The sequence below is a fragment of the Misgurnus anguillicaudatus genome, chromosome 9 (assembly GCF_027580225.2).
Source record: "Misgurnus anguillicaudatus chromosome 9, ASM2758022v2, whole genome shotgun sequence".
In the NCBI taxonomy this organism is placed as follows: Eukaryota; Metazoa; Chordata; class Actinopteri; order Cypriniformes; family Cobitidae; genus Misgurnus; species Misgurnus anguillicaudatus.
Window position 1 is genome coordinate 23,031,508 of NC_073345.2, and position 13,587 is coordinate 23,045,094.

Consider the following 13,587-nt stretch of genomic DNA (forward strand, 5'->3'; position numbering starts at 1 on the left):
ATTCCATTCATTTAAAGCCATAAATAAAACACACGGATGGGTGCACACTTGCACCAAAGCATGCTGGTAATTTTCAAACCCTTGTTTAAATGTGCAGTGTGTAATTTTTAGAAGGATCTCTTGACAGAAATGCAAAATAATATACAAAACTATATTATCAGGGGTGTATAAAGACCTTTCATAATGAACCGTTATGTGTTTATTAACTTAGAATGAGACCTTTTTATTTACATACACAGAGGGTCCCCTTGGAAGTGGAAGTCGTCATTTTGTGCCGCCATTTTTCTACAGAAGCCCTTAATGGACACATTTTTTTACTAAGTTGTCTCCGACGATGACATGTTTGTCCGGTTGCGGCTACTGTAGCTTTTCTATGTTTTTCAAAAGCTAGGGGTGGACTGAGTCGTTGGTTGCAATTCGCAACCTCACCACTAGATGCCGCTAAAATGTACACACTGCACCTTTAAAGGGACAGTTCACCCAAAAATTTAATTTCTGTCATCATTTACTCACCCTCATGTTTTTACAAACCTGTATGAACAAGAAGGAAGATATTTTGAGGAATGTTTGTAACCAAACCGTTCTTAATCTAGTGTTGGGTGATATGCCCCATTTTGCGATCGTCCTATCGTCAGCCTGTGAGATCGCCGATACATGATAGTATCGAGAGGTGAGGCAGTAGTTTACTCATTCATTTATTTGTTTATTTTTTACTTATTTATGACAAGTCACTTGATTGGTGGATAAATACGAAGCAAGGGCAACACTGTCATGACCGCAACCTTCTTAAAACTGATGCCATTAATACGAGTGCATCATTAAAGTACAGGCACTCGAAAATTTCCTGCGTGCCAGGGAGTGGGAACAACACGCTCGCTGGTTTTAAACCCCTGCGTGCCAACCTCTCCAGTGCAAGCAAATGTCAGAGCCGCGTGTATTACAAGCTCATGTGCGAGGAAAGGATATCATGCCGTGCATTCAGGTCCGAGCAAGAGTCCAAGATGCACACATTAAGTCCAGGTGCGTGCGAGAAGGAATACGCGCGGGTTACAAGCTCTTTTGCGCAAAGTGAAGCCCACAAACCCTCTCATGCGAGGAAAAGCATGCAATGGGCATGTTAATGTGAAACTATAATGATAATAATAATAACCATTGCCAACTATCGTCATGAAAGCCTGCTATTGGTGATATGTCTGACGATCGTCGATACACGATACTATCATCTATCGGCACAACCGAACCCCATTCACTTCCATAGTATTTTTTTATCCTATTATGGGGCTCACAAACGGTTTGGCTACAAACATTTCTCAAATTATCTTACAAAGATGGTTTCAATGGATGCATGCACATCGCCATGGTTACGTGCCTGAAGTTAACTTGCGATCTGTGTTTGTTTTATCCGTCTGGCTTTTCCTTTGTCGAAAAGAAAAATTTTTCATTTTCCTAAAGATGAGGGGAGACTGTGTGCATGTATCACCTGTGTGTGAAGAGAGGTTTAGCAGCCTGGCAAGGTTTGGGGGCAAAAGCTGTTTGTTTATGTTGTTTACGCTGAAACCATCTTTTCGGTACATGTTAAAACCAAACTTTTTGCAGGGAAATGTGTGAGGTTAAAACTTGAAAATTAAACTTCTCTTCTCTGTTTTTCCGATTTTTGTCAGTTGTCGACAGCAGGATGCTGCTGGACGGATTGCAGAGATTTGGCACCAGTCCTACGTACCTTCCAGTCCGATACCAGGTACTGAACGCAGAGTCAGCCTTCTTCCTAAAGGAGGCCAACCAGGACATTATGAGAAACTCCAGCCTGCAGGCTCGTACAGAACTTTTCTTCATCCAGCAGGCCCGAAAGACTCCTTCTGTAAACGCCAGTTACGGACCTTTGTTTGTGGAACAGCCGGTGCCCGTTGAGCTTCTGGGGCCGGGACTTTTCAACAACCCTGCATCTACATCCTCGTCATCTTCATCCTCCCCCCTTTTTAGTTTTAACTGGAAAGTCCAGACTTTCATTATCAGCGAGCGAATACACCCCAGCTGGCCGAAGGTGCAAGTCCTCTTCTACGTAGTGGGCCGAGACTGGGATGACTACAGTGCCGTCGACAGACTGCCCTGCGTCAGGATGTTTGCTTTCCACGAGACCCAAGAAGTAAGAGGAACTTGCCGTTTGAAAGGGGAACTCGGACTGTGTGTGGCAGAGCTGGAGCCGTTGGCGAGCTGGTTCAGTCCGCCTAGCATCATACCGGGTCGACAGAAAACACCTGAACAGGTGGAAGGCACCCCGGTGGAGTTGTATTATATGTTACAGTCCACAGATACCGGCGAATGTAGCTCAGAGGACTCCCGCAAGACCAATTCTATCCGCCCTGGGCAGATGGGCCCGGCTGGTTACTTCTCAGGACCTACACCCATGCGCAGGATCGGCAGCATACGGCTGTTTCAGCCCCTCTCTGAGTTTCGTCTGGACAATAACTTTGTGGTGATGGTGCCCTCCAGACCCATCAGGCAGAGAGAGACAGTGTCGGCTTTCCTTGCGGTCTCCACTCTTTCTTCTGTCGAGATCTTCACTTTGAAGTAAGTGACACGTTCTTGTAGTCCATTCTTGCTTTCTTCTGAAGTGTGTAAGTGTCTTAGTGGCACTAAGCAGAATTGAAAAACATGAAACCAATGGTTGAGCTTTTAGTTTACTAGGCTGGAACTGGATAGTGTTTTTAACATCCAAAAAAGTACACACATCATCTTTAAGCATAAACACTTATACCTATGGTAAAATTTTATATTTTAGTAACTTTCTCATATTAATTTTGATTATTTTTTTAATTTGTGTTTTAGAGTAATTAAATAAGTGAATCTACTTTCCTAGCAAGCAATAGCCACCATCTAGCTTAACTATAGATCAGATATACATGTAGCTAGGATTAACCCACTTCTAGCCAAAATAAACTTGAATTTGGTTACATGTTGTTTTTTCCAAAATAACATGCGAGTTTATTATATTTCATCATGTAGGCAAAAGTCAACAGTCATTATGAGATAATAGGTTTCATTTATTTATTTATTTTATTTTATTTATTTTGGGCTATGGTAAGATGCCTATTAAATTTTCACTGACAGCCCAAATTTTGCCTTTGTCTGGTTTTAGCCTAGACGTCTGGGCTGTGTTGGGATTGCTGTATTAAAGGTCTTTTCAATGCAGAATTGTTTGCTGGGATTTACTTCAATAAAAAGCATGATTTTGACTGTTTTGTGAAAAACACAGAACAAAAATCTAGTGACCCCTTTACATTGCGTAAACATTGCTTGAGGTGATAAAAGAAATTGGTTTTGCTTTGTTGCGATTGTCTTCTTGCACACCTTGCAAATTATGATATTATGTTATCTGTTTTCAGAAGACCAAACATTTACATATCGCAGGTGCAATCTTTTTAGGTACTAATTTATCTTCCACTCCCATGTCTCTTTCCCACACCTGTTTCTGTTTCCATTTTGATAATGATGAGTACGTTTTGTGCTACCCATGAGAGCTAGCGGTAAAAAGTGCTTTTAGCACATTGATCAAAATGTATTGCCTACCATAATAAACACATAGGGGCAGTTTCCCAGACATGGTTTGGATTAGGGCTGCATAACGATTAACCGCGACTAATCGTTTGCAGAATAAAAGTTTTTATTTACATTATATAAATGTGTGTACTGTGTATAATAATTACGTATATATAAATACACACACATTTATGTATAACTTTAAGAAAAATATATATTTATATGTTAGGTATTAATATTAATTATATATTAAATATATACATGCATGTGTATGTATTTATATATTCATAATTATTATACACAGTACACACATTTATATAATGTAAATAAAAACTTTTATTCTGCAAATGATTAGTCGCGATTAATCATTATGCAGCCCTAGTTTGGATTATTCCAGGACTAGGCCCTAGTTATAATTGGATATTCAGTAGTTTTTATAAACATACCTTACAAAAACAATACTGGTGTGCACCTTGAGACAAAACAATGGCACTGATATATGTTAAGATATTTCAGTGCAAGATGTTGACACCTCAAACATGCATTTTAGTCTGGGACTTGCATAAGCCCTGCCCGCGAAACCACCCCATAATGTTTCTCTTATGTTTTTTTAAATACCATATTAGTTTTCTTGATCAGTTTTCTTTGGTTTAAACATTAGTCTTTAACCCTATTAAACCGATTGTGCCATCGCAGACACATTTTACCAAGCTCTATTCATTATACTGTAACTATTAAACCATTTGTGCTATCAAAAAATTTGAATTTATCCTAAAAGTAGACAAATAGCACTTTTTGACCATATATGGTTTATTACGGTAATTTCTTGCTTCCCGTCAGCCAATCGGTGGTGTTTTTGCAAAAGTGAGAGGGGCGGATTTAAACAGTAAGTTACGGTACACGTTAGGTTAGAGAGCACCAGATTTGAGTAAATGTGGTAAAAAAAAACCTGGAGAACTTGGATAAAAAGCCTCCTAAATGAAAACTGTGTACATCACACTAAACGACTTGTATGTATGTACTACAGTATATTTTTCAAGTCTAAAATGATTATTTTGTTCACTAGTTCTATAAGTATTTCTAAATAAAAATATTACATTTTGTCAAACAATTAATGGTGGTTAATCGCATACAAAATAAAAGTTTGTGTTTGCATAAAATATCTGTGTGTCCTGTGTATAATAATTATTTTAATATAAATACACACATTTATATATTTATGTTAGAAACATGTACATGTGTGTATATGTATATATGTGTATATATGCATGTAGATATCTATATGTATATTATATTTATTTGATTATATTTTTATATATATGTGTGTGTGTGTGTGTGTGTGTGTGTGTGTGTGTGTGTGTGTGTGTGTGTGTGTGTGTGTGTGTGTGTGTGTGTGTGTGTGTGTGTGTGTGTGTGTGTGTGTGTGTGTGTGTGTGTGTGTGTGTGTGTGTGTGTGTGTTTATATACACAACAATTACTGACACATATAATGCAAACACAAACTCTTATTTTGCATGCAGCTAATCATGAATAATTGTTTGACAGCATTAATTGAAAGCCATTGGTTTACTAAAAAAAAATGGTACCTTGCACTTGATGATAGCACATTGTGTTTCTTGACAGTCATTGCTTCAGGTTCTAAAGGGTTAAAGAGGAGTACGCTATTATAAAAATAATGGTCCTACTTTCAAGAAGATGAAGCTTAGTGGATGACACTTAAAAAGCCCATAGGCAATTAACAGCATTACCCTTCCAAAAAAATAACCAATTCATTCTCAATTAGTAGAATTAACTCTTAATTAGTAGAATGCAACTGAATGCAAATGAATTCTTCAGCGATGAGCTTTATGTAATACACAATGTGGTCAGAGATGGATATTAATTTTCCACCCAACCCAGTGTGCAAAAGTGAAAAAATCCTTATTGATTCGTTGAGTGTTGAGCTCTAATTAGAACTAGCGGATTTGATGAAGCGACTAAAGACATTCTGTGCAAGTGAGTAAGAGCGTTAGAGAATTGAATGTTCAGTCCTGTTTGTGTTCTCTCAGGCCTGATATCTAAATCATGCCGAATGCAAACACCCGTGTGCTTTAAGCTGTACATTGACGGGCTTGTCAAGCCCAGTTAGCTGAAGCTGTCTTGTGTGATTGACAAACCTTAAAGGTGCCAAAGAATGCATTTGAAATAATATGTTAAATTGTTCTCTGATATCTACATAGAAAGTATGTAACTTTATTAAGTGCAAAAATTATTCAGAGATAACTTTACATGTCCATTTAGGATTTGCCTTTATGAAATGGTCTATTAATACCTTATTTAAAAGGGTCATGAATAATAAAATTGAGCTCTGCTCTGATTGGCTGTTTCACAGAGCAGCTCCTTTCAGTAGCTCTGTGTGTGAGTGCAAACAGACCTTATGTTTAAGCCTGTATCAGACAAAGATACGGAATTTGAGGAATAATCAATTGTTTGGAGATTGTTTATGGATGTTTCTGATTTTTTTAAGTATGGACCTGCAAAACATAACTGTAACGTCCGAAACCGCCTACTTCCATACTATATAGGAAGTATTCCAAAAACAGTAGGCGAAAAGAACCCGGATGACTTCCTACTTCCGGCAAGATTCCGAAGTGTTCATTCGATAGACACTTTGCTATCCCATGAGCCCCCAGGAGAGGAGTTATCCAACGAAGAAGACGACGAAGGGGCGTTGTTTTATTCAAAAATGTCCAAAAGCAGTAAAGCATCTCTATTCGAATGTGCCATTTTGATACATATACATATGAAACAGCTGTCACTTGTGGTGAAGTCGCGCTAGTTTAACGTCATTCCAGTTAATGCCTTATTTGTTGTTATGACGACGTATGTCACGGATCTTTCAACATGGCGAATGTAGTACGTGCGAATTTATTCATGTGTGTGTTATTCATGGAGAATGTTCGTGTGGTGCGCATGCACGCTCGCGGTGTGAAGCGCGTCTGCGCTGTTTTATCAACTGTTTTATCAACATTGTTTTATCAACTGACTAGTTATCCTCCACACAGTGACGGTCCGAACCACGTCTTTCTCATTTCGGCCGTGTGGCGCGCGTCCCCGCTTGTGGTGTGATGCGCGTACGCGCTATTCTCCGAGATGCAATTGACAACATTTTGTGCAGTGAATTATTATTATTATTTTTTTTGGACGAGCTAGTTAAGGCGGTAGGGTTTCCAAGCTTAGGAGGGCCGCCTTAACTGAAATATGCTGCGGGAAACCCTACTGTTTTTACTGTCGATGAGGTAATTCATCTACTTCAGTACCTACTGTCACAGTATGCCATTTTTGACACAGCCTAGAACTTAAGGCTAAACGCTAGCATTATAGCATTAACTAGCATATAGCGCTAACTCAACAGTCACTGCATTGTTTTTAGCATAGTAACAACATTGTAATTCATTTAATATGTAATTTAATGTTGGGGCGTACATCACAGTTGGTGTTATGTTGAGATTGCTCTGTTTTCCAGAGCTCTTTTGCATGCACGAGGTTTACATAAGAAGACGAAACAATCATGTTAGAGGCTCACGATATGTCATTACCATGTACAGAACTCTTATTATTCATCTAGTAAATACAGTTTTACATTCTATGGCCATGTTCTGGGTAGGATTGAATCAGTCATTTGAATCAGTACGATCTTGATTTAATCAGGACGTAAAGTTCACGCTAGGGGCTTAGTAACCATTTGCTAGTTTGTGTTTAATTTAGTTTTAAAGTAGGTCATGAGCAGTCTGTAAAGTAATGTGTTCTCATATAATGTGGTGTTTAATAATCTAAAAAGCCTCCAACAATTTGGTAAACAAAATCTTCCAGTTTTATCTTGTTATAGTTCTTTTCAAAGTGCCTTTTACCCATTATAATGTCATAGCTAAATATTTATTTGGGTTAATTTACAAGAACAAAATTATAATGTAACATAATACATTTTATTTACGTATTTTATTTTCTTTGAAAAGTTACTATTGAAAAGTTTGTAATAAAATATCAGGGCGATACATTTTGGAGATCTCTTTATGAGACAAAAGTGAGGTTTTTTTACAAATGTTTTTTTCTTGGGAGAAAGCTGGGTTATTTTTTAACCCAGAACTGGGTAAAAATCTGAGAAATTAAACCAAAAAAAGAGACCAAAGGTTCTTCACTTTTTGACCTGATGCTGGGTTGAAAATAACCCAGTTTAGGAAAATTTGAAAGACATTAAACCTCTGTAATATCTCATTTACGAGTTTTCTTCTGTCTCCTCTGGGCTGTAATTTAATACCATTTATGCCACAGTTAAGCTTAGCTGTAACTTTCCCACTGCTGATGAAACCAGCCCCTGGTCTCAATTTGAACCTTTGTGCTCCCATCTTATTCATTTGCTCAGAGAGGGTGTTAACTAATGAATTACTGTACAATGAATGATGAATCATTTCTTTAGCATGCAAAAATCAAATACTTGGACATGAATTTCCTTTGATGTCGACAGAAATATAAAGCGTCCTGGCATTGTTTCTGGAAATGTTCTCCAAGGCTATTCTATCATTAGAAATTGCACCAAGTTACCAAGCCTTTTTAAAATTAATGCAGAAATAAAAGTTAAGTCTTTAAATGTCTTGTGGTGTTCTTGTGTTCAGACAGACTGGTGATAAGATCATATAAAAGGGTTTTTCTTTTTTTCTTTCCTCTACTTGATGGCTAAATGTCTTTGTGATGGCTCCAAGTGCCCTCAACCCCTTGAGATAGGCACAGCTCTGTTCTCGGCTTGGGCTCTGCTTCGAGCTCCGTTTTATTTATTTTTTTAAATAGTGACCGGCTGAGGGCTGCTGATAGGGATTTTTCTCTTGGGTCCTTGACTGTTGATTTGTTGTGTGTAGCTTGGGGTTACGTTTGAGGGGATGGCAGCAGGTTCAAATTGGTCACGTCATCGGCGCATTCGGGGCCAGATCTCTTCTATCGTCAGCCTGGGGATAAAAATGCCCCCTGATCAGCTTTTGGCAGGCCAACACATGGTAAAGCAGATTTGCTCCTGAACATTGCATATGTCCACCAGACACACCATGCAGATAAATACGAAACATATGTACAGCTAAATAGGGTGCTAAATTCTAACACCTGCCAATAATGAATACATTTAGGAAAATTTACAATGCATTAATGTTTCATTCCAACTATACATTTCCTACAATATACACTCACCTAAAGGATTATTAGGAACAGCATATTAATACTGTGTATGACCCCCCTTTTGCCTTCAGAACTGCCTTAATTCTACGTTGCATTGATTCAACAAGGTGCTGAAAGCATTCTTTAGAAATGTTGGCCCATATTGATAGGATAGCATCTTGCAGTTGATGGAGATTTGTGGGATGCACATCCAGGGCACGAAGCTCCCGTTCCACTACATCCCAAAGATGCTCTATTGGGTTGAGATCTGGTGACTGTGGGAGCCATTTCAGTACTGTGAACGTCTCGGTTACGAATGTAACCCTCGTTCCCTGAAGGAGGGAACGGAGACGTCACGTCGTGACCGACGAATTGGGAGCTCGCTTAGAGAGACCAATCTGCTTCGAATACTACTAAAACGCCAATGAACTTGGCATTGAGATATTTGCATAATGCTGGCGCCGCCCCGCCAGGTGCGTATATAAGGCGCACGTGCAAATAGGGAAATCAGCTTCTGTTCGCTGAGAAAGCCGGAAGGTGACCGGCCTAAACAGCAGGTGGCAGCACCTGTGGCGACGGGACGTGACGTCTCCGTTCCCTCCTTCAGGGAACGAGGGTTACATCCGTAACCGAGACGTTCCCTTTCAGTCGGTCACGACGACGTCACGTCGTGACCGACGAATTGGGAAACCCTACTAAAACGCCACTAGGGGCTGACCTCTTCCAGTGTCTGCTTAAAGCCCTCCGGTTCCACTTAAGGATAGGAGAATTAGGTTTCAAGGCAGAAGGCCGGGCACTAGATGTTCCTTTAACCCACAGTAGTGCCAGCGACTGGGAAGCGCCCTATCTGAGCGGTATAGGGACGCTGCGGAAGCCACCGCCCCGTTAAGGGCTAATGGTGGACGAAAGTCAACCGTAGTTGAGGTATAAATGACAGCCGTGGCTGTGTAAGCAAAGCAGTGCTCTGCTAAGGGAAACGTGGGCTGGTAGGATTAACCCCACGGAATAATACTCACAAAGGAACCCGTTGGGACACAATGTGGGGCCCTGGCCAAACACGTAGGTTCGTAAGAATACAGCTAGTGAAAGGCTGACAGCCAATGCTCCGCAACAAAGGCTGTCAAGGCAGTGGAGAGAGCAAATCAAACCATTACGCATTTTTGCTCTGTTAGCCTTCCATACTGAAACTCAATTTGGAGCCTCAGTCGGAGGCTGCAAGCCGACTTGCGAGTCTGCTCTCCGTGTCCTCCCTGGTGAGGACAGAACACGAGAGGATACAGGCTCGATACGAACATTGTAGAATCTAATGAACGTATTAGGTGTCGCCCAACCAGCAGCTCTACAGATGTCTGTTAGCGAGGAACCACGAGCTAATGCCCAAGATGAGGCAACACTCCGAGTGGAGTGCACTCTCAAATTAAAGGGGCAAGGAATGCCCTGCAAATTGTTAGCCAGGGCGATAGTATCAACTATCCAATGAGACATCCTCTGCTTAGTGACAGCTTTCCCTTTCTGCTGGCCACCATAACAAACAAAGAGCTGGTCTGAGGTCCTGAAGCTTTGCGTGCGGTCCACGTAGAATCGCAGTGCGCGTACGGGGCACAACAAAGCCTCGGTTGGGTTTGCCTGCTCCAAAGGCAATGCTTGCAAGCTCACCACTTGATCTCTGAAAGGAGTAGTGGGAACTTTGGGCACGTAGCCTGGTCTGGGTCTCAAGGTCACGCTCAAGACAGAAGGACCAAACTGAAGGCACGAATCGTCAACAGAGAATGCATGTAAATCCCCTATTCTCTTCACCGAGGCCAATGCTAGTAGGGTCAGAGCCTTCATGGATAGAAGCTTCAGACTCGCAGACTGCAAAGGCTCGAACGGAGGACTCTGTAGCGCTTTCAGCACCATGGACAGGTCCCAGGGAGGAATAGAAGGAGGGCGCGAGGGGTTTAGCCTGCGAGCGCCTCTCAGGAATCTAACAACCAAATCATGCTGGCCCACTGATCTGCCGTTAATAAGTGAGTGATGCGCAGATATAGCGGCGATATCAACTTTAATAGTGGACGGTGACAGCCTACCATCTAACCTATGTTGAAGATATAAAAGCACAATGTTAATAGGGCATTCTCTGGGGTCCTCGCGTTGCGAAGAGCACCAGGTGACGAAAAGGTTCCATTTTAACGCGTAAGCCCGTCTCGTAGACGGAGCTCGTGCCGCGTCAATAGTGTTAGATACCGTTTGGGGCAAATCACTTAAACCTTGCGCGCGCTCAACGACCAAACGTGGAGATTCCACAGGTCGGGGCGCGGGTGCCATAATGTGCCCCCTCCCTGAGAAAGAAGGTCCTTCCTCAGGGGAATCCGCCAGGGAGGGGCTGTCGCGAGGAGCATTAGTTCCGGAAACCAATTCCTGGTCGTCCAATATGGGGCGATCATTAAAAGGCTCTCCTCGTCCTGCCTGACTTTGCACAGTATCTGTGCTATTAAACTCACTGGGGGGAACGCATATTTGCGCAGGCCCCGCGGCCAGCTGTGTGCCAACGCATCCACGCCGAGGCTGCCCTCGGTTAGTGAATAAAACAGGCGACAATGGGTATTGTTCGGTGACGCAAATAGGTCTATCTGCGCTCGACCGAATTTCCTCCAAATCAGCTGGACCGTCTGGGGGTGGAGTCGCCATTCGCCGGGGCGCGCTGCTCGGGAAAGCGCGTCTGCTGCTGTATTGAGCGAGCCCGGTATGTAAATGGCACGAAGGGACCTCAGATGCTTCTGACTCCAAAGGAGGAGATGACGAGCGAGATGCGACAGGTGACGAGAGCGCAAACCGCCTTGACGGTTGATATACGCTACGGTCGCAGTGTTGTCTGAGCGTACTAGCACATCCTTCCCTCGCAGCTCCTGAGCGAAGCGTACGAGTCCCAGATATACTGCCCATAACTCGCGGCAATTGATATGCCAATGCAACTGGGGTGCTGTCCACACCCCCGAAGCCGTGAGCTCGTCGTACGTGGCTCCCCAGCCCGTGTCGGAGGCATCTGTATGCACAACAGCATGCCGGGAGACCTGTCTCATGGACACGCCGGCCCTGAGAAACGCGGGGTCTGACCACGGGGGGAATGTTAGGCGACACGCAGGTGTAATGGTTACACGATGGATGCCAGCGCGCCACGCTCTCCTCGGGACTCGATCGTGAAGCCAACGCTGAAGCGGTCTCATATGGAGCAGCCCGAGCGGTGTCACGGCCGCTGCTGCTGCCATACGCCCCAGGAGTCTCTGAAATTGTTTCAGAGGGACCGCATTCTTCCCTCGGAATGAACCGAGGCAAGTCAGAATTGATTGGACGCGCTCTTCTGTTAAACGCGCCGATAAATCGATCGAGTCCAGTTCCATACCGAGAAAAGAGATCCTCTGCGTGGGGCAGAGTTTGCTCTTTTCCCAGTTGACCCGAAGACCCAAACGGGCGAGATGTTGAAGTGTTAGATCTCTGTGTTCGCACAGCGTCCGCCGAGAATGCGCTATTATAAGCCAATCGTCGAGGTAAGCCAGAATGCGAACACCGCTCTCTCTGAGGGGCTTTAACGCCGCCTCTACCACTTTCGTGAACACACGGGGAGAGAGAGACAGCCCGAACGGTAGTACTTTGTATTGATATGCCCGCCCCTCGAACGCAAACCGGAGAAACGGTCGGTGACGAGGGAGAATGGACACATGAAAGTACGCGTCTTTCAGGTCTATCGCTGCAAACCAATCTTGGGGGCGTATTGCACTGAAAATTTGTTTCGGTGTAATCATCCTGAAAGACCTCTTCTGAAGAGATTTGTTCAGGACACGCAAATCCAAAATCGGTCGTAACCCGCCGCCTTTCTTGGGTACTATGAAATACGGGCTGTAGAAACCCGATCTCATCTCGGTAAGAGTGATCGGCTCGATCGCGTCCTTCGCCAGCAGGACTTCGACCTCTGCACGCAGTACATGTGCAACGGACGCTTTCACCGTGGTGAAACGTATGCCCGCAAATTTGGGAGTGTGCCGATTGAATTGAATTTCGTAACCGAGGCGGATCGTGCGTAAAACCCAACGAGACGGACTGGGAAGCTGAAGCCAAGCCCCCAGGGACCGTACGAGAGGAATTAACGGCACTACCGGTGTACCCGCGGCGGGGCAGCGAGGCGGGACAGGCGGGACTGCCGGTGCGTCTGCCGTGACAGCATAAGCATCTACAGTATGTGTGTGTGTGACACTGACCTGAGCCCGCTGAGGTAAACGGTCGTCCGGTCTCCTCAGCTGAGGACGCAGACTCCGAAGGGGTTGCTGGTGGTCCGGTCTCCGAAGGGGAGAGCTCGAACTCCTCAGAACACCCACTGGCGACAGAGGAGAGGGAGGAAGAGCATCTGACTGCCCGCTCACATCTCTCTCGATCCTCTGGAGACCTGGAGAAGGAATAGGAATGCACTCTTTTTGTGGTTTTGTGGGTGCCGGCTGAGAAGCCGGCGGAACAGAAACAAAACGAAACAAAAGATTTTCCACCCGGCCCTCTACCGGTGGAAGGAGCGGTGCCGTCACCGTCTCCCGTAGAGTGATCCCATCCAACTCCAGGTCGCCCGTCTCAGGGCCGCTTCGATTTCCGTTTGCCACGGGAAGCGGGTGGTGCGGGCGGGGCGGGCTGCCGACGGCTGTTCCCTCTCCGTGGTCTAGAAGACGTTCTAGCGAGGAGGGCGCCCTCGGCGAGGAGCAGACGGGGCCGCCGGCGCTGGGGGGCGAGATGCAGGTCGCTTGCGCCGGGGCATGATCTGAGCGATCGCTTCCGTCTGCTTCTGGGCGGCGGAGAACTGCTGGGCAAACGACTCCACCGACTCGCCGAACAGGCCTGCCTGGGATA

The 13,587-nt window shown here is 44.1% G+C and overlaps 1 protein-coding gene across 4 annotated transcripts in view; it reads left to right on the top strand.

Moving 5' to 3' along the window:
• LOC129423909 (transmembrane protein 132C) overlaps positions 1-13,587 on the top strand; it is a 205,272-nt gene that overhangs the window by 51,718 nt on the left and 139,967 nt on the right. For all 4 annotated transcript variants that reach the window (XM_055180440.2, XM_055180437.2, XM_055180438.2 and 1 more), the window contains one exon: positions 1,662-2,568. In XM_055180440.2, the coding sequence (XP_055036415.2) occupies positions 1,676-2,568 (893 nt within the window). In that variant the 5' untranslated portion in view covers positions 1,662-1,675. The remainder of the gene's footprint in view (positions 1-1,661; positions 2,569-13,587) is intronic.